Source organism: Carcharhinus amblyrhynchos, chromosome 14 (genome assembly GCF_965287045.1).
Source record: "Carcharhinus amblyrhynchos chromosome 14, sCarAmb.v2.hapA, whole genome shotgun sequence".
Classification (NCBI taxonomy): domain Eukaryota; kingdom Metazoa; phylum Chordata; class Chondrichthyes; order Carcharhiniformes; family Carcharhinidae; genus Carcharhinus; species Carcharhinus amblyrhynchos.
In genome coordinates this window covers 19,805,770-19,827,955 of record NC_137337.1, presented here as the reverse complement: position 1 = coordinate 19,827,955, position 22,186 = coordinate 19,805,770, and the positions used below count along the sequence as shown (strand labels likewise).

General features: G+C 43.0%; 1 protein-coding gene across 1 annotated transcript in view; it reads right to left on the bottom strand.

Annotated features, from left to right (window-relative positions):
• The window catches only part of asb2a.1 (ankyrin repeat and SOCS box containing 2a, tandem duplicate 1), a 47,247-nt gene that overhangs the window by 11,056 nt on the left and 14,005 nt on the right, over nt 1-22,186 (bottom strand). The window contains exons 4-8 of the mRNA XM_080202356.1: nt 21,494-21,660; nt 11,125-11,280; nt 10,549-10,794; nt 6,350-6,521; nt 808-1,363 (exon numbers count right to left, since the gene is read on the bottom strand). Of these exons, the coding sequence (XP_080058482.1) occupies nt 808-1,363; nt 6,350-6,521; nt 10,549-10,794; nt 11,125-11,280; nt 21,494-21,660 (1,297 nt within the window). The remainder of the gene's footprint in view (nt 1-807; nt 1,364-6,349; nt 6,522-10,548; nt 10,795-11,124; nt 11,281-21,493; nt 21,661-22,186) is intronic.

Sequence of the window (22,186 nt, the reverse complement as noted above, 5' to 3'; positions counted from 1 at the left end):
ATTTGCGCCTCCTCATCAAGGGTTGCATCCATGTCTGGAGAAGGAGCCAACCCACCTGGGAATTCTGTCAATAATATCCCATTTAGGCTCTCTTGCTGGTTGAAAGCTTCCCACGAGTTCCTGTGAGGGCCTGAGCAAGGACCACAAAACTGAGCAGACCAAAGGTAACCAATCCTGGATGGAGGCTAATCACCTCCAAAAGAGGAAGCCACACTAAGGTCTCTTTACAACTCTCGCACCTCCTGCCCATTTCGGCCTTCCTTGCTCTCCAGTCCGCCCAGTAAGAAATGTTGCTTCCCTCCCATTTTTGCAGTCACTTTTCAGGTGCATAACCCCTGTAGCAGGATTTTGTGTAGAGAAAATGCTGGAAATTCTCAGCAGGCATGACAGCATCTGTAAGGAGAGAAAAGAGCTGATGTTACGAGTGCAGATGACCCACTGACAAAGCTTTGGCAAAGGGTCACCTGGACTTGAAAAATCAGCTCTTTTCTCTCCTTACAGGTGCTGCCAGACCTGCTGAGATTTTCCAGCGTTTTCTCTTTTGGTTTCAGATTCCAGCATCCGCAGTAATTTGACTTTATCCAGGATTTTGTGTCGATTGGAAATGATAGGTTTTCCTGACACTAATTACCAGTCTGTGCAGAATGGTGCTCTCCATTCCATATTACAGAAGAACAAACACAAGTGCATCTGCCATAAAGATTCGCTAATGATATTGTAATTAAAATCCATGTGCCTCGACGTGTAATTAATAACTCATTATTATTTAAGGGATGGATAGAAAATAAAGTTATTTTCAGAACTTACTTGTACAGGTTTGGGCCTCTTATTCGTCACTTGTATGTCGTCTCTTCTCTGCACTTGTTCTGGATGTGGACGATTGCCATATTCACACTGAAAACATGCCTCTCCGTCACCGCCAGAATCCATAATTAACTTTAGCAAACTGAGGTACTTCATAGCAAACATGATTGTCGCCGGGAAGGATGTCGGGTGTGTTGGAATATAAACATTGATGTTAGCTCCGTATTTAATCAGAAGCTGTATGTTTTTGATGGAGCCATGTCGGATAGAGATCAGTAGGGGGTTTATCAGATCAACATTAGGATTTGCCCCAGCCTTCAGCAGCATCTCCGTGGCCTCGACGTTGTTGTTGTAAACAGCGAAGTACAGGACAGAAGTACGCTTGTCTTCAAATAACCGAGACCTTTCGGGTGACAACAGAGCATGGATACTGTAGCCAGCTTCTATCAGTTCTTCAATGACGTCATTGCGATTGTGCTGGGCAGCAAGGTGCAGGGGGCTAATTCCACTGCGCCTCACCCGGACTTTACTGGTCACAGGAAGCAGCAGCTGAACTATCCTGAGTGAAAATGAACCATGTTTGTGTTACTGTTATAGCATTGACAATGGTTTCGGATAATTCAAACACTTTTACAAGTATATTTTCAATAGAAAGGAGTATTAACACATAACTAATATGATTAATTTGCCACCTGCATTCACAGGTTTAATAGCATCAGTCATTCTCAGGAACGGTTTGAGTGTTATTGTGGTTGTGTGGGTTGACACACGCTGTCCTAAAGCTGCTCACACAATAGAGGGAATAGGCTTCGTAAAACAAAACCTCAGGTGATATGGAATGGGTGGCACGGTGGCACAATGGTTAGCATCTCTGTCTCATAGTGTCAGGGACCCGGGTTTAATTCCAGATTTGGGTCACTCTGTGTGGAGTATGCGTGTTCTCCCTGTGAGTTTCCCCCGGGTGCTCTGGTTTCCTCCCACAGCCCAAAGATATTAGGTAGATTGGCCATGCTAACTTCCCCCTGGTGTCAGAAGATTAGAACAGTAAATACTTGGGGTTACCGGGGACAGGGCCTGGGTGTGATTGTTGTTGGTGCAGCCTTGATGGGCCAAATGGTCTCCTTCTGCACTGTAGGGATTCTATGACTTTATATACTTTGCACTAAGTGAGCAAGCACTCAATGAGATGAATCATTAAACTGTTATTTCACCATGAATTAATATAGAGTGTAACATAAGAGTGGCTGAATTCAATCAGTACAATATATTTTTGTGTAATGCAAAATGAAGTAACACACCATGGGCAGGATTTTATGGCTTCAGTCACCCCAAAATCGTCAAATCCCTCCCAAGGTCAACGGACCTTTCCACGGTCCGCCCCTTGCTTGTTTCGATTCCCGTGCAGGGTGAGACGGTAAAATTCTGGCCCATATTTTCCAACATCAGAGGATTTTTTACTTGACTGAGATGAAATATCTTCCAATGCATCCTCCTGCATTTTTAACTTTCTGGGACTGCTCAAAGTTCTTTTTTTAAAAGCTGAGCTAACCTCACAGACATTTTGCTTCAAAAATTGTCCCCCTGTTAGTGTTCGTACTTCTCCTTTCCTCTTTCTTGTCACAGACAAACAAAGATCGAAGGGCTTTCCGACACAGTGGTCGTGGTGTTCTTTTTAATCAGCTGGACAAGCTAATTAATCATTTGTCGTTTAGAGTCCAGAAGAAATGACTTCCCTTTCATCTATTAGCAATCTTTGCTTAAAAGTATATCAACATTGAAAGTCAATCTTATTTGCAGATCCTCACAAAGTTCTATAGCTGTGCAGTTTTAATGAGTGTCTCTTTCAGTGATTCACATATCTCACCACCTTTCATGGGTTTGCTTTTGATATTGTCAAATAATGTTTTGTACCTATGCAACTAAAAACACCCCCCATTTTGCTTTCAAGAAAGGATTAGCCAAGCAAAGTTAATGGCCTGAAGTTTAGCCCAGAGTTAAACTTCTCTGGACTAAACTTCCAGAGATCCAATGTACGGAGGCCTGGAAACCTGGAAGAACAGGTTTCCCGAATGCCCTGCAGATCTTAACTATGTTGCTCCTGTATTTATATGGTTCCCAAAGAGATATTTGTTTAGCAGCTAGAACAATACATTAAGAACATAAGAGCATAACAACTAGCAGCAGGAGTAGGCCACCTGGCCCCTCAAGCCTGCTCCACCATTCAATAAGATCATGGCTGATCTTTTTGTGGACTCAGTTCCACTTACCCGCCCGCTCACCCTTAATTCCTTTACTGTTCAAAAATTTATCTATCCTTACCTTAAAAACATTCAATGAGATAGCCTCAACTGCTTCACTGGGCAGGGAATTCCACAGATTCACAACCCTTTGGGTGAAGAAGTTCCTCCTCAACTCAGCCCTAAATCTGCTCCCCCTTATTTTGAAGCCATGCCCCCAAGTTCTAGTTTCACCTGCCAGTAGAAACAACCTCCCTGCTTCTGTCTTATCTATTCCCATCATAACCTTATATGTTTCTATAAGATCCCCCCTCATTCGTCTGAATTCCAATGAGTATAGTCGCAGGTTCCTCTATTAATATCTGATTGAAGTTATACATAATTAATATATACAATACCAGGGGTAAGTTGTTGACTGGAAGATAAGATGTTAATTTGTCATCCCAAAACATAATAACAATGCAATTGGTTTATGTGATCTGTGTTCTTGTTTAGTTGAGGAAACTATATTTGAGTTGATTTGAACACAGAAATTCAAGTTTGTTATTTTGTTTAATTTGAAAACTCAGATAAAGAGTACTTTCTTTGTCAGTGATTCCAGGGAAAGGTAGCACATTCTTATGCTGCCATCTATTCCATGGTTTGAGACCAATACCTTCAACATAAATACCAGATTGTATAAGCTCTGAGCAGAAGGGAAATGCATTTCCAACTTCCCTTCATTGACTCTGAATCCTGGTGAAGATTGTTATAGAGTTATTTATAGAAGTTACACGAGGAAAGTCACACGATGTAAACACGGGAGCTGTTGCCTTTTCACAAGCTCTGGCACTACTCATCTTTCAATGTCTTTTTTTTTCTCCTGATGCACAATCCATAATTATTTGATCCTGAAGTGTATAATCCCTGCTATGTTCCTGGAAGATCCTGGCTAAAGTTTGGTGATGGGGAGCCAAGTTAAGCCAAGGAAATCCTTGTGTGATTGAGGCAGTCGGAAGCAGCCAAGTTGGGGCCCAGTTCGCAGTGGTGGTTTCGCTGGTGAACAGGTCTACACTTCAGCGATGCCATTGGCGTCGAGATAATGGCTGCCACTGTGAGTGAAGTTGCGGAGGATGGTCTCAGCTCCCCAGCATGGATTGGTGGTGCTCACATTGATAGACTGCAAGATATCCTAAAGGGAATGGATGAAGCGGAGAAGAGAATCCTGTCAGTTGAAGGGGCAGTTTCCTCAGTGAGGGCTCACCCTCAATCCTTGGAAGTCCTGCTGCATGGTATATTGAACATGCTGGTTGATTCGGGGAATGGGGCCAGAGGAGGAGTTACGCTGTTCTGTTCCTGGTAACCTTTTTGCAAAAGTGTTCACTGCTAGACCACATCGATTGGCTGATCCTGGTGCTCCTCCCTCTTTGAGGTTTCCTTTCTTTATCTGGGTAGGTGAGGTGCTGATACAGACTCTGATTTATTACATTTAATTCTAAAGGGTTTCCCTTATTGTGTCAGGAGGAGGAGAATTGTATCCTTCCCCGAGATATCCTGTTGATGGGGGTCCTCTTGATCTTCCTTCTCTTTGTCGATAGGGTTTCCTTGGTGGAGAATGGTTTAAGTTTACTGATAATGGTGGGGCCAGGAAAGTACCTCCGATGTGGAATCACATCTGTTGTGTATGGGTTTTGGTGTGATGTAAGAATTCTATGCTTATTGGCTTCTGTGTACAAGATTGTACACTGTGATGTCAAGTCTTGTACCAATAGTGATATTCTGATGTTCCCCCTTTTCTGGGACATGCTTTCATTGCTTGGAGGCCTTGGGATGCTGCATTAAGCCCCAGTTGGTTGCATTTTATCCCAGAAGGAATCCTGTATATTGTGCGGCTCTGTCTTTATTATCTCTGGAACAGGGCATGCACCATGGTGCCATGTGCTCATAGCTTTATCCTGTTACCCTGAGATCCTCCATTCTCTCTGGTATCCTTTGATTGTCTGTCTGAAAGGAGATGCCAGCTATGATGATTGACAATCTGAACCATTTGTGTGAGTATTTGCTGTTCTTTTCTGTACGTACATGTGAAACAATAATCACTCTCTACTGAACCAACTTTTGTTGATTTGTCGTGAAAATAGAAAACCTTTAATAGAAACATTTATTAAAACATTTTTTAAAAGTTAGCTGGGGATTTTCAAATCTTCAAAAGTGCTACTGGTGATGGTGTGGCCTGAACAGCGCCTCTAGTATGGCTGGAGAGGAATGAGGCCTGTTGTGTTGTGAGTTTTGATGAGAAGAATTCTGGGCTTATTGGTTTCCATATACAAGAGTATACATTGAGTATACACTGAATATAGACTGTCACTTGTACCGATGGCGGTATCCTGATGTTTCCCTTTTTCTGGGGTATCCTTTCATTGCTTGGAAGTATTAAGTAGCACTAAGTTTCACTGAAATGTATAAGGTATCTGTTTCCTATTTATCTGGAGAGAAACCAACAGTATAGTGTGGGTAAGTGTATAATTTGGTTAACATCCTTTTCTTTAAACTAGGACTTTGTGCCATTGTTAAGAGAATTCATCGTTTGAATTAATATGTCTGTACTGTAATGCAAATCATTCTCGAAAATTAACAATCATGAACACTTCTCATCCTGATTTATTAGTCCCTCTATCAGTGTATAAAATCTTCATGGAAATTCAAGTTAGGAGCATCAAGTAGTGGCAGTGATGTGTACACAATAAATACACTTGATCTAACATATTGTTGGATTCTACAAACACTTCCCTTCGATACATCAGTAATTTCCAGGGTCAAATGAGGCATTTTAAGTTTCTTAAATGGATGATCCCAGTTTATTAAATTAGTGAACATGCCCAGGAGTCTGCACTGTATCTGAAGCAGATCCACAACAAAGAGTTCTCAGCTGCTTTTCCTTTTAATGGCAAAGATTCAACTTAACTCTGAGACCTAGACTCCAGGTTATTGAAATTTATGCAACATTTTAAATGAAGGTGGCACAGTGGTTAACACTACTGCCTCACAGTGTCAGGAACGCCAGTTCAGTTCCTGGCTTGGGTCACTGTCTGTGCGGAGTCTGCATGTCCTCTCTGTGTCCGTGCGGGTTTTGTCCAGCTTTCTCCCACAGTCCAAAAGATGTGCTGGTTATGCTAATTTACCCTCAACGTACCTGAACAGGGGCTGGAGTGTGGCAACTAGGGGATTTTCACCATAACTGCATTGTAGTGCTAATGTAAGCCTACTTGTGACACTAATAAGCAAACTTTAGAAACACATTGTAAACTCAGGATGTCCTTACAACTTACTCCATATTGCCCTTTGCAGCTGCAATGTGAAGGGGCAGCCAGCCATCCTTACTTCCTTTGTTTGCGTCGGCATTTTGCGAAAGAAGAAACTCCACAACGTCTTCATGTTCATTTTTGCAAGCTTCATACAACGCTGAGGCATTATCACTGGCTTGGGTATTGACACTTGCACCTGAGGATCAGATTGCACACTGTAATATCGGGCTGTTATCAGGAAGTATTGAGAAGTTCTATGTGACAAGATATTTTGTCAAATAACTTACTAATCTGAGTGTACATATATTTGAAAAACATAAATAATAGCTGTTCCTTTAAAATGTTTCATTTATTTTATAATTTTAATTCTGTTCTTTTAAAATGGCACCCTTTTAAACCATGTTGGAAGTTCAAGAAGACAATTCAATAATGTTAAGCAAAAGCTATCTCAAAATACCCATTTTCAAGAACCAAAATACTCCATTCTTTTGAATGGCCTATTCTTTAACGAATTGACTCTGAGTTATCAGTCATGAGTTCAAAACAGACTTTAAGCCATTTGGGCCAAATTGCTGTTTTAAAATCATCTGGAAGAATATGTGCACGATTGTCCCACATTTGCATTCCTCAGCTGGGACATCGTACAGAAGGCTCAGCTGACTTGATATATCCACTGACATAGCTGGAACATGACTTATACATATCATGGAAAACCTGCACTGAAGGAAGGTCAATTTCCATGGTTCAGCTGTGAGCAAATAATGGACCTTATAATGGGTGAAGTGAAATATCAGCTGGTGACTCATCAGGGCATCTGTGATCATTTTAAGGAATGTCGTTGACTGGAGGAACAGGACCTAAAAGTTGAAGCAGGGAATGAAGTCAGGCCCCTCTATCCGACCCTTGAACCAGTGTTCAAATGGTCATTAAGTGAAATTTGGCATGTCAGCTACGACTCTCGCCAACTTTTACACATGCACCATAGAAAGCATTCTTTCTGGTTGTATCACAGCTTGGTATGGTTCCTGCTCTGCCCAAGACTGCAAGGAACTACGAAAGGTCATGAATGTTGTAGCCCAATCTATTAAGCAAACCAGCCTCCCATCTATTGACTCTGTCTACACTTCCTGCTGCTTCGACAAAGCAGCCAGCATAATTAAGGACCCCACACAGCCCGGAGACTCTCTCTTCAACCTTCTTCCTTCGGAAAAGTGATACAAAAGTCTGAGGTCATGTACCGGCTTCTTTCCTGCTGCTGTCAGACTTTTGAATGGGCCTACCTTGCATTAAGTTGATCTTTCTCTACACTCTAGCTATGATGTAACACTACATTCTGCACTCTCTCATTTCCTTCTCTATGAACGAAATATTTTGTCTGTATAGCACGCAAGAAACAATATTTTTCACTGTATGTTAATACATGTGACAATAATAAATCTGTAGCCAAACAGGCCATCTAAAATGGTGTTTTGTAAAGCATTCTGGGACAACTGGGCAAGAAACTAAACCAACAGGCTGCAATTTAAAGACACAGGCAAACAGGCTGCAACCCTGCTGAGTGAATAAACAGGATATGGGCCATCTCCAGGATGAAAGAGACTTTCTGGTCACACTGGGTTGTGTCGCAGACGTAAAGGCACCGTGAATCCCTATTTAGGAGGAAGGTATGTTACTTATGTGCCTCCAACACCTACAGGCATGGCCGCTGGGGACACACCCAGAGATCGGTGTGGTAGCACCTGATTGGACTCTTATCGATCAGGGTGATCGAGTCCTGATCGATTGATTGGCAATGGCCAAAAAGGGGCGTGAAACCCAACAGGGTATAAAGGGTGCTGCACAAACAGGAATCGCTTTCTCTCTCTGACCCCACAAATGAGTTACAACAACATAGAGCCACCACACCTGAGAAGGAAGGAAAGAAGATCAGAGCCAGAGTGCCAGACCAGACCAAAGGACCAGACTACGCAGATGACTACCGAGACCAGCGCACAGATAAAGGCCAATATCTGCTTGGGTACTTGCCAGTCACGTAAAGTTAAGTCAAGGTCTTGTATTGTACTTGAATTCTAGTATTTTCCTGTAAGATAACTTATTGTTGGTCGGGTGGGTGATTATTGATTGTGTGGATTTAAATAAATATTGGTTGTACTAACAAGATGTCTACTCGTAGTTATTTGTCCACCATATCAGGGTTAAAACAGACTGTGCGGCAGGCAACAAATCAAATCGTACTCCCATATTTGCAGTTGCAAGGATCACTAGTGAGCCAATCGGTAGCAAACTTGAAAGAAAACCGTTTCTGATCAGAGAAGCAGCTTTCTTTACTCTGAGGTCTGGAGATATGGTGTGAAGGTAGTGGTGCGCATGTGTGGAAGTTTTCAGTGTGGGAGGGGAAGAGTCAGAAATGGTGGCCAGGGCACAGGGAGGATGATCATCAAACGTGGGGGGAAAGTGGCCACCAAGCAGTGGGGGGGAGAAGTGACTATCGGGCAGAAGGATGAGACGAATTGCTGGTCAGAGAAAAGGACTGGCTGCTTGTGGGGGTGGTGGGGGAGCAGAAGGGGAGAGAAACTGGCCGCTGGCGTGTAAGAGAGAGCAAGAGAAGAGAAGGTCTGGCTCACAACTAGTCTTGGGGTTCACACTCACCCTCACACACCAACACTCTCAACGGGTGAGGGCAAGGGAATAAGTATCCTGAGACTGAGCTGGAAAAAATTTGATCCACTCATACGCCAATGGAGATCTTTATCAATTATTCAGTATTTTAAATTATCAATTTATTGATTTGACATTGCTATTTGCCCAGGAAGCTGTTTTTTTGTTCAAATATCTTGACATTTTATTGGAAATCATGTTTAATGTTGCGCCAAACCTTATTTTTTCAAAATTTATCTTTTCAAAATATTGAAATGTGGCCCCTCATACGAAAAAGTTGGACAAGCCTAGCATGGAATGTCAGATTGCTGAGATTTGTCATGTTCTATGCTGTTAATTTCCTTAATATTGTTCCCCCTACTGCCCGTTGTCATAGATAGCAGAAAGAAAACTCTATCCAGATCAGCTGGGGTAAAAGTGGTACCCACCAGGATCTCCGAGACACCATCATTGCCTAGGAGATCCCCCAATTTACAGTTTTGTGGCATCTTCCAACGACAATCAGAGAAACATTTCTGAGGAGTTGGGGTAGGAAGGAAGGGGACACAGTGAAGAGGACCTCACTCCCACTCCAATGCAAGTGGTCATCTGATGCCATTCTCCACTTTGAGGGTTGCTCTGTTGATGTTGCAAGTGTCCATTCTGATGCAAGTGCATGCTGATGATATTCAAGTCCCAATACTCCAGCATAATCAAGGATGGGGATCACCAGCAGCCACTCTGTTACATTTTCAAAAGGGACTGAAACTTGTCTCACTCATGTGTTCACTATACAATGCTTCCAACAACCCAGTAAACCAGGTAAGCTATTGCACAGTTTGGACCATCCATTTCAAATTATTGAATCACATTATGGCACAGTGCAGACAAAGGCCACTTGACCTATCATACCTGTACTGGTTACTTGTAAGAGCTGTCAAATTAGTCCAACTCACTACTTTTTGCACAAAGCTAATTTTAGAGTTTAAGGATATATTCAATTCATTTTTGGAATTTACAATTGAACTGGTCTCCACCACCCTTTCAGACAGTGTATTCCAGATCATAACAAATCATTGCGCAAGAAACGTCTTCTCATTTGGTTTTTATGCCAATGAACTCATGTCAGCATCCTTTGGTAACTGGTACATCTACCACCATCTAACAGATTCTCCTTAACTACTTTGTCAAAACCCCTTGTAATCAAATGTCTTTCATAAAAAGGGGAGTGGCATGATGGCACAATGGTTAGCACAGCTGCTTCACAGTGCCGGGGACCTGGGTTCAATTCCCGTCTTGCTTCACTGTCTGTGCGGAGTCTGAGCATTCTCCTTGCTGCTGCGTGGGTTTCCTTCGGGTGCTCCAGTTTCCTCCCCCAATCCGAAAGGCATGCTGGTTAGATGCATTGGCCATGTTAAATTCTCCCTCAGAGTGCCCAAACAGGCGCTGGAACGTGGCGACTGGGGGATTTTCACAGTCACTTCATTGCAGTGTTAACATAAGCCTTCTTGTGACAATAATAATGAATAAATAAACTTAACTGACAATTTCTTCATAACTTACCATTAAGAAAGAACCAAACTTACCACACTTTGTGAGAAAACGCAAAGCTTCTAGTTGTCCACTTTGTGCTGCGACAAATAATGGAGTGAGTCCATAAATATTCGATGCCTCAATCTTGGCACCAGCCTTGAATAGGGCTTCAGTGATGTCCAGATCATTTCGTACTACAGCCTCATGAAGGGCAGTCCACCCACGACTGCAGCGGTGATTCACGTCGGCTTTATACTTTATCAGAAGTTTAACAGCTTCCACATTTTTGTGTTCACTGGCTGATAAAAGAAATAACTTTAAATTGAAAGCACATGCTCAGGAAATTAGGATTGTTTTTCCCAGTGGTTCAGAATCGGATTGCGTACTTGTGTAGTTTATGCATAGAAATTCTACCAATCTGCCCCTGTGGTACATGTTGTAAAATTGCAAGGTGGTCATTTTAGGCTGGGAAATTGTCCGATTGGAGTGTGCAATTTTGTTACGTACATTCCCAGCAAATTCTCAAGAATTACCATGCTGGCAGTTGCAATTTGTACAGAGGGACATATTTATTTGACACAATAAGTTAACTGAGATCAAGTAGTTACACTTGACCACATTTATTTTACCTTTGTAAAGCGCAGTTTCCTTCGCCTTACTAGTGATATCACATTCTGCTCCAGCTTCCAGTAAACAAGTCATGCACTCCAAGTGCCCTTTGCAGGTTGCTAAGAATAAAGCAGTTTCCTCTGCTAGTGTCCGACAGTCTATGGTTCCAGGATAAGCTATTTAAAAAAAGTCAAGAAACACTTCAATCAAACTTCAGGATCAGTATCTACTTTTCTTACAAATTATTTTGTGCCTAATGATGATTTTGAACATTTCAGACTTTAGCTCTAATCCATATTTTCTTATTTACTTCTTCCATTGTTAATTTGATTTGATTTATTTTGTCAGATGTATTGGGAAACAATGAAAAGTATTGTTTCTTGCATGCTACACAGACAAAACATACTATTCATAGATTACATAGAGGAGAAGGGAAGGAGACGTTGCAGAACATAATGTTGCAATTACAGATAGGGTGACGGGAAAGATCACTCAGTATATGATCGATCCATTCAAAGATCTGATGGCAGCAGGAAGCTGTTCTTGAATCGCTTGGTACATGTTCTAGAACAAAGAACAGTACAGCACAGGGACAGGCTCTTTGACCTACCAAGTCTGTACCAATACAGTTGACTCTCTAATCTAATATTTTCTTACCTCTATGTGGTCCATATCCCTCTATTCCCTGCCTAATCATGTATCTATTCAGATGTCTCTTGAATGTCCTTCCACCACCTCTTCTGGCAGCGCGTTAGAGGCATTTACCACCCGTCATGTGAAAAACATGCTCCTTACATCTCTTTTAAACTTTCCCCCTCTCACTTTCAACCTATGCCCCTGAGTAATTGATCCTTCGGCCCTGGGAAAAAGATGACTATCCACTCTATCCAAGCCTGTCATAATCTTGTAAACCTCAATCAAGTCCCCCCTCATCCTCTGATACTCTACTAAAAACAATCCAAGATTGTGCAACTTTCTTCATAATACATATCCTCCAAACCAGGCAACATCCTGATAAATCTCTTCTGCATCCTTTCCAGTGCATCAACATTCTTCTGGTAGTGTGGCAACCAGAATTGTACACAATACTCCAAATGTAGCCTAACCAAAGTCTTTCACAGCTGCAACATGATTTTCCAATTCCTATACTCAACACCCCAACCGATGAAGGCCAGCATGCCCTATGCCTTCTTGACCACCTTGTCCACCTGAGTGGATCTGCACACCTAGAGCTCTCTGGATGCTAATATTCTAAGGCGTCTATCATTTACTGTATACTTTCCTTCTGCAATTGACCTTCCAAATCACATCACCTCACATTTGTCTGGGTTAAATTCCATCTGCCATCTTTCAGCCCAAGTCTCCAGCCGATTTATATCCTGCTGTATCCTCTGACAATCCTCCTCACTATCTGCTACTCCACCAATTTTTGTATCATCTACAAATTCACTAATCAGACAACCTACTTTTTCCTCCAAATCATTTATATATATTGCAAACAACGGAGGCCTCAGCACTGATCTTTGTGGAACACCTCTTGTCAAAGGTTCTGTTTAGAAAAGCACCCTTTCACTGCTACCATCTGCTTTTTTTGCCCAAGCCAGTTTTGTACCCATTTTACCAGCTCACCTCGGATCCCATATGACTTCACCTTCTGTATCAGCCTGCCATGAAGAACCTTATCGCAGGCTTTACTAAAGTCCATGTATACAACATCCACTGCCCTGCCCTGCCCTTGTCAATCTTTCACATCACTGCCTTAAATAATTCAATCAAATTTGTAAGACTTGACCTCTTTTTGCAGAAGGTCAGGGGGCATGGAGTTGGGGGTAGGGTGTTAGCGTGGATAGAGGACTGGTTGTCAAATAGGAGGCAGAGAGTGGGGGTCAATGGGTGCTATTCGGATTGGCGGATGGTGACTAGTGGAGTGCCCCAGGGGTCGGTGCTGGGGCCTCAGCTATTTACCATTTATATAGATGATCTGGAGGAGGGAACCGAGTGTAGGGTGTCGAAATTTGCTGATGACACCAAAATTGGTGGAAAGGCAAATTGTGCGGAGGGCGGTGAGAGTCTACAGAAGGATCTAGATAGGCTGGGCGAATGGGCCAGGAAATGGCAAAGGGAATTTAATGTTGGCAAGTGCGAGGTGGTCCACTTTGGTAGGAATAATGGTAGGAAGGATTATTACTTACGTGGAGAAAAACTGCAGCAGGCGACGGTGCAGAGGGACCTCGGGGTCCTTGTGCATGAGTCGCAAAAACCCAGCTTGCAGGTGCAGCTGGTGGTCAGGAAGGCGAATGGGATGCTGGCCTTCATCGCGAGGGGGATTGAATATAAAAGTAGGGAGGTCTTGCTGCGGCTGTATAGGGCATTGGTAAGGCCGCAGCTGGAGTACTGTGTGCAGTTTTGGGCGCCGTACTTACGCAAGGATATTTTGGCCTTGGAGGGAGTGCAGAGGAGGTTTACTAGGCTGATGCCGGAGTTGAGAGGGTTGAGCTATGAGGAGAGGCTGAATAAACTAGGCTTGTACTCGTTAGAGTTTAGAAGAATGAGGGGAGATCTCATTGAGACGTATAAGATGATGAATGGGATGGATAGGATAGAGGTGGACAGACTCTTCCCGCTCAGAAAGGATAGTAGGACTAGGGGGCACAGCCTCAAGATAAAGGTGGGGGGCGGTTTAGAACGGAGTTGAGGAGGAACTTCTTTACTCAAAGGGTGGTGAATCTCTGGAATTCTCTGCCTGTTGAAGTGGTGGAGGCTGCCTCGCTAAATATTTTTAAGACGCAGGTTGATGGGTTTTTGATAAGAGAGGGGATTAAGGGTTATGGGGAGAGGGCGGGAATGTGGAACTGAGCCACAACAGATCAGCCATGATCTTATTGAATGGCGGGGCAGGCTTGAAGGGCTAGTTGGCCTACTCCTGCTCCTATTTCTTATGTTCTTATGTTCACAAAATCATGCTGCCTTCTGCTAATAAGCCTATTCTCTTCCAGATGCAAGTATCTCCTGTCCCTAAGAATCTTGTCCAATAATTTTCCCACCACTGATATAAGGCTCATAGGCTGTAATTTCCCAGATTGTCTCTTCTGCCCTTCTTAAACAGAAGAACAACGTTAGCTACTCTCCAATCCTCTGGTACCTCGCCTATGGCTAAAAAGGATATAAAGATTTGGCCAAAGCCTCAGCAATTTCTTCCCTCACCTCTCTCAGCATTCTGAGATAGACCCAATCTGGCCCTGGGGACTTGTCCAACTTAATGTTTTTCAAAACCTCCAATACCTCTTCCTGTTTTATCTCAACATGTCCTAGAATGTCAGCGTCCTCCTTTCTGCACTCACCATCCACCACATCCTTCTCCTTTGTGAATACTGATTCAAGGTATGCGTTAAGGGCCTCACTCTCCTCATCCAGCTCCACACACAAATTCCCTCCACTGTCCTTGAATGGACCGACCCTCTTCCTCATTATATATGCATAAAAAGCCTTGAGATTCTCCTTAATTCTGCCTGCCAAGGACATTTCATGGTTCCTTTTTGCCATTCTAAGGCCATGTTTAACTCTTTGTGGTTATATTTGTATTCCTCAAGAGCCTATCCATTTTCAATTTCCTGAAATTTGTGTGCCTCCTTCTTCTTTTTCACTAAACTCACAATCTCTCTTGTCATCCAGGGTTCCCAAATCTTGCCATCTTTATTCTTCATTTTTACAGGGACATACTTGTCCTGAATTGTTAACAGCTGACTTTTAAAAGACTCCCACATATTGGATGTGGATTTACCCTCAAACAGCCACTGCCTTCCAACTACCCAGTCTACATTCCCTAACTTCTGCCTAATACTGTCGTAGATAGCCTTCCCCCAGTTTAGCACTTTCACTCTGGCACTACTTCTATCCTTTTCTACAAGTACCTTGGAACTTATAGAATTGTGATCACTGTTCCCAAAATGGTCCTCCACTGTGACATCAACGACCAGTCTGGGCTCATTTCCCAGAACAAGATCTAAGACAGCCCTTTTCTGAGTTGGACTATCTACCTATTGCCACAAGAAGCACTCTTAGACACACTGGACAGACTCTGCCCTACCCAAGCCCCTGGCACTAAATGAATCCCAATCTATGTTGGAGAAGTTAAAATCACCCATCATATAAACCCTGTTGTTTTTACATCTTCCCATAATCTGCGGACATACCAGTTCCTCCATGTTGGTTGTTGGGAGGGCTATAAATATAACCTCAACAGTGTGATTGCACCACTCCTGTTCCTGAGTTCTACCCATATTGCCTCACCGCATGATCCCCAAGGTGTCGTCCCTCTGTATAGCTGTGACATTCTCCCTAATTCTCCTCAACTCTTTTCTCACCATCTCCATCTCACCTGAAGTATCTAAATCCTGGAATGCTAAGCAGCCAGTCCTGCCTTCTCAGACTTTTGTATATTTTTCCTGATGGAAGAAGGTGGAAAAGAGTAAATCCAAGGTGCATGAGGTCTTTATTTATGCTGGCTGCTTTTCTGAGGCAGTGGGATATGTAGTCGGAATTAAGGGATGGAAAGCTGATTTGCATGATGGGCAGGGCTACATTCAATTTACTCCAATTAATCAATTTTCCCTTCCATTTTTACAGATACGTCTGATTCATCCCTCTGTCTTTCCAATGTCTTGATCTGTGTACCTGATCACTGGCCAAGATTAAAATCTGTATAGCGTATAACACTACGTACTTCTTTCCACCAATGCAAAATCTGTTTAGTTATCAAACCCAGTATCTGCCATTTCCATCAGTATATGTACTGTTCTCTTCTCATCATGTCCTGAATGTTTCTTATATAACATTAAAGGGCTTCTCCGTCCTAATCAATTCTGATGCTTTATCAAAAATGTCAACCTTTGGCAACAAGACTTGGCCATTCAGCCACTCAAGCCTATTCAGTTAGGGTCATGGCTGATCTGAGACTCAAGCCCATTTGCTCACTTTAGTTTATAACCCTTAGTGCCCTTGCCAAACAATATGTATATATACTCCTACAAAATGTTAATGAACTGGCTAGGCATTCCAATATTTAATTCCTTTATTCCAGCTTGTGTGACTTTCCAGTTGTATTTTTCTTACTTTATGTTCTCATGGACTGTTCAGCTTAAGATCAGGGGGACAGTTAATTTGTGGGAATTTGGACTTTTCCTTTTAGCTCAGATGGACCTTGTAGTGCGAGTCAGCATCTGCTGACGTTACAATATATAATAAATAGTTTTTATTTGAGAACAAAACAACATCTTATTGGAAATGTTCTCCAACATGCTCTTGGGACTTGGGGGTGGGGGGGGTTACACAGCGTGTTTTCTCTGCCAAATAAAGGCTCTGACATGCCTCATCAGAGGCTTTAATTATTCTTTGCTTTATTTAAAAAATATTTGGCAGCCTTCTTCGAAAGTTAAGAACAATAATTTGAAACATCTTATCAATTTGGCACACTACTCATACTGGTGGTTTTAAATGGCCGTATTATGACATTAAAATGGCCTAGAACTTTCCTCAGTAAACAAAACGTCATAATACTTGTAGCTTTTTTTTCAATATTTTATTAAGTAACTTCTTTGTCATTACAGCAGACCTCAGCTCAACTCATCTTCAAGGCCCATTGAAGGGGCATCTCAAAAGAAAATGAAATTGTGCTGTGTGAAATACGCTAACAATTATAACTGCAATCAGATCACTCCACAGCGCAACTGTATCAGTCTAGCATACTCATTTCATCCATTAATATACAAAAGTCAGAATAAATGAGGGTACATTAATTATTTGCCTTGGGCTTTGGAACATCTACCATCCATCTTTTGCTTTCACTCTTTAACTCCATCTCTAATTAAATAAGAAGTTTCTGTCTATAGTAATTGTGGCACTCATGTCATCAATTTTCTTCTTGGCCAAGTCACTGTCTATTTTTAAAGTTTACTTATTTATTAGTCACAAGTAAGCTTACATTAACACTGCGATGAAGTTACTATGAAATCCCCCTAGTCACCACACTCTGGCGCCTGTTCAGGTACACTAAGGGAGAATTTAGTATGGCCAATGCATCTAACCAGCACGTCTTTTGGAAGAAACCGGGGCACCCGGAGGAAACCCACACAGAGACAGGGAGAATGTGCAGACTCCACACAGACTGTGACCCAAGCTGGGGATCGAACCCAGGTCTCTGGTGCTGTGAGGCCGCAGTGCTAACCACTGTTCCATCCTTTCATGAGTTATTCTCAGCACTATCTTCAGCAGAAATATTTTCCCAATCACATTGCGAGAAAAAATTCTGCTCAAGTGCTGTTCAGTCAAAGATTCTCCAGAGTACAACCATGTCTGTATATGTGTCATCTCACTTTCCAATTGCTTCATTGTTTCTCTGATCCATGTCCTGTAACAGAAGCCCAGCCCAATCCAGGTCCAATGTTATAAAGTCAAAGTGAAGAACATATATTTATACGCAACAGATCACAGACATGCTCTTACTGGTGACACCACCCTCCCTGTCCTCCACAGTTACTTCCCTCCTATTCATTCATTCCCATGGGTCTGGACTAGATGACAACAGCAAAGAGAAAAATGTAGAGAGTAACAGGGGAAAATTTAACAGAAATAAACCTAAGGAGCAAGCAAGAGTAACACACACAGGAAGAAAGTGAAATAAAATAACTGAGCAACAGCAAAAAATTAGTAAAGGAAAACAATATAAGACTGAAATGAGTTTGAAATCACCAGCACACAGAGGTGAGAGTGCAAGCACAGAGCAATGCTAACCAACAGAAATAGAGTGATATAAGTTCTGAAGACGTCATATGGACACAAAACATTCATAAAATCATAGAATCTCTGCAGTGCAGAAGGAGGCCATTTGGTCCATTAAGCCTGCACTGACCACAATCCCACCCAGACCCTATTCCTGTAACCCCACATATTTACCATGCTAATCCCCCGGCACTAAGGGACAATGTAACATGGCCAATCACCCTAATCAGCACATCTTTAGAGTGTGGGAGCACCCGGAGGAAACCGACGCAGACATGAGGAGAATGCGCAGACTCCACACAGGTTCCTTACGCCGTGAGGTAGCAGGGCTAACCATTGTGCCATGGTGCCACCCAAACTTTGTTTCTGTCTCCATAGAAGCTGCCAGCCCTGCTGAACTTGTCCAGCATTCTCTGTTTTCATTCCAGATTTCCAGCATCCACGGAACTTTGCTTTGACGTCAGCTCAGCAGAAGCAATTTCAAGAAAACAATTGGGGGGTGGATTAACCTGGATGACTTTTCAAAAGAGCTGGCTCAGACTTGATGGGCTGAATGGCCTCCTTCTGTTCTGTGCTAGTCCATGATTCTGTCTACTAATGTGTTCTAGTTTCTCATGACCTCAGCAATTTCTGCCAAATTCTTTTCAAATTTCCAGCTTTATTCAAATCTGCTATTTAACCTCTTCTGGCTCTGACCAGTGTGTTCTGTTTCGCTCTTGTCTGCTTTGGTGTACTTTTAAATATATTTTTCTACATTGCCATCCTTTTCATTCCTGAAGTTGTGGACTCTTACAGAATTAAAGTTCAACAGGTTAAAATTCCCTTTGGAACTTCCCCCACAGGACCAGCCTGCAGAGTTTTTGGGATAAAGCTGGCACTCAGTCAGCTCTTGCAAAGAGCTAGCAGATCCTCGATAGGCCAAATGACCTTCTTCAGTGCTGCCTATTTTCAGAAGGCTTTCAACAAGGTCTCACATAACAGATTACTATGAAAAGTTAAAGTACGTGGAATTGCAGAATAAGATGGGTAGAAAGCTGGTTAGCAGAAAGAAGGCTAAGAGTTGGCATAAATGGATCATTTTCTGATTGGCAATCAATGACTAGTAGGGTTCCGCAGGGATCTGTGCTAGAATTCCAACTGTTCACATTATATATTAATGATTTTAGAGAAAGAACTGAATCTCCAAATTTGCAGATGGGTGGGAGGATGAGCTGTGAGGGGGATACAGAGATGCTTCAGTGTGATTTGGACAGGCTAAGCGAGTGGACATATGCATGGCAGATGCAGTATAATGTGGATAAATGTGAAGTTATCCACTTCGGTGGCAATGATAAGAAGGCAGATTATTATTTGAATGGGTGTAAATTGAGAGAGGTGGATATTCAGCAAGGTCTTGGTGTACTTGTGCATCATTCCCTAAAAGTAAGCACACAGGTACAGCAGACAGTAAAGAAGGCAAATGGTATATTGACCTTCATAGCGAGCGGATTTGAATATAGGGATAGGGATATTTTGCTGCAATTCTATAGGGTGTTGGTAAGACCAGACCTGGAGTATTATGTGAGTTTTGGTGTCTTTTTCTGAGGAAGGTTGTCCTTGCTATAGAGGGAGTACTGTGAAGGTTTATCAGGCTGATTCCTGGGAGGCAGATCTCGCATATGGGGGGAGACTAAGTCAGTTAGGATTGTATTCATTGGAGTTTAGAAGAGCGAGAGGGCCTTTCGTAGAAACTTATAAAATTGTAACAGGTTTGGACAGGATAGATTCAGAAAGAATGTTCCAGATGCTGGGGTGTCCAGAACTAGAGGTCATAGTTTGAGGATAAGAACTGAAGTGAGGAGAAATATCTTCACCCAGAGAGTGATGAATGTGTGGAATTCACTACCACAGAATGTAGTTGAGGCCAAAACATTGCCTGATTTCAAAGAGAAATTAGGCATAGCTTCTGGGGCTAAAGGGATCAAGGGATATGGGGGAGGAAAGGGGATCAGGATATTGAATTCAATGGTCAACTATGATCAAAATGAATAGCAGAGCAGGCTTGAAGGGCTGAATGGTCTACTTCATTCTACTGTTTCTGGTTTCTATGCTTCTATATTTGATTCAAAATTGCACTTCTTCCGTGACCGTCTCCACAGCTGAGCCTGATTCTGCCCTTCGAACACACACAATTCCATAGGGGATAAGCAGAGCACATGTGGGAGCCTGAAGTGGCTTTCCTCACTACTCCTAGCCCAGGCCACACTGAGGTCAACTGTAGCCTCAACCGTCAGCAGCTGAATCAGCTCTCAGCAGTGAAGGAAACCAGGAACTCCCTGTTATGTAACCTACCAAACCATGTCTTCATTCACCCACTGAGCAATGGCATTCTTCACACTTCACACTCATAGCCAGCGATTTCAACAGCAGGGAGCAACAGAATGAGAAATGATATGAGAACCAACTTGAGAAAAATTGCAACAGGCAATAATCCAAGTCAGCAGTTACGTTCATTCATAGATTCCCTACAGAGCAGAAGGAGGCCATTTGGCCCATTGCGCCTGTGCCAACTCTCTGATGGGGTAGCCCACCCAGGCTCTATCCCCATAACCCTACATATTAATCCCACTAATCTACACATCTTGGGACACTAAGGAGGAATTTAGCCTGGCCGATGCACCTAACCTGCACAATTTTGGACTATGGGAGGAAACCAGAATGCCCAGAGGAAACCCACACAGACATGGGGAGAACATGCAAACTCCACACAGGCAAGGCCTGAATTGAACCCAGGTCCTTGGCACTGTGAAGCAATGTTGCTAACTACTGTGCCACTGCGTCACCTATCATTTATTGAGTTACTGAAGGAGCTGCCTGTACTGTAATGTTGGCAAATAACCAGTTTATTAGAAATCAATTATAATAACATCAAAAATATTAGCAGATATCAATTTGAGAAATTCAGTGCCTAAGCTCTCCACATCATCTCCCCAAACTCCATTAAAAGATTCACAATCCCTTCAGTACACCATCAGCTGGGAGCGGTATAGTGGCACGATGGTTAGCACTGCTGCCTCACAAGGCCAGGGACTCAGGTTTAATTCCCGGCTTGGGTCTGGAGTTTGCACATTCCACTCTGGGTGCTCCAGTTTCTTCCCACAGTCCAAAGGTGGTTAGGTGAATTGGCATGCCACATTCTCCCTCAGTGTACCCAAGCAGGTGCCCGAATGCGGCAACTAGGGGATTTGCACAATAACTTCATTGCAGTGTGACTACTTGTGACTAATAAATAAACTTCTTTAACTTTCAAACCACAGGCAAGTTTCGAGTTTACTTATTAGTGTCACAAGCAGGCTTGCATTAGCAATGCAATGAAGTTACTGTGAAAATCCCCAGGCGTTTTAAATGTTTATAATACACAGTATACTCCAGCCGCTGGGTCAACATCCTGAAACTGCCCTCCTAACGGCGCCGTGGGTAAACCTACACTACATATGGACTGCAGTGGCTCACCACCGCCTTCTCAGGGGCAATGAGGGGTAGATAACAAGTGTTTCCCCGCGCCCCCCCCACCATCACACCACACACATCCCCGAAAGAGTGAAAATTAAAAATGTGCGATTGCTTACTGACCTTTTAGCAACAATTTCAGGCAGCCTGGCTTGTTGTAAAAGGCCGCTTCGTGCAGTGGGATCCAGCCGTCCGCATTTGGCAGAGAAAGCACCCTGCCGGCTTTCATCATATTGATCAAGGTTTGCTCATCTCCGTTAGTGATGGCAGCGACCACAGGATCCTGCTCCCTGTGAATTAGAAGCGTTGGCACCTCATCCGTGCAGCCTTCAAACCGGATACGCACATCAAAGTGCACAACACACCGTTTAAAGAAACTGATTGAATGGTGAAATATTCACCCTGGACACAGCCTCCACCCCCCCGCACGGAGATGACTAGCTCGGAAACTGGGGACATCTCGCTGGGACCGAGTGGACACAATGTGACAAGCGCCTGTGCATTATCTGAGAATCTACTCGCCATGAATGTCATTTATGGTCTCTGTGTGTCACAGGGAGTTCAGAGAGAGCCAGGGATTAACCCGGGGTGGGGGTGCTGTGGGGGGGTGGGTGTGGGGGTGAACATGTCCCAAAAATAAACATCCAGCGCTTGATAGATTTTAGCCTTAACCCCAAATTTCACCGCCAGTCCCCCTGTCTCTGGGCCTGACGCTATTAAGTTCCATTCTCTTGATTTATTGCTTTCCTGGATGTATCCTCTCATTGAATGGGAATATTTGGTTAAGATTGTTTAAAAATGTCTGACCAGTTCTGA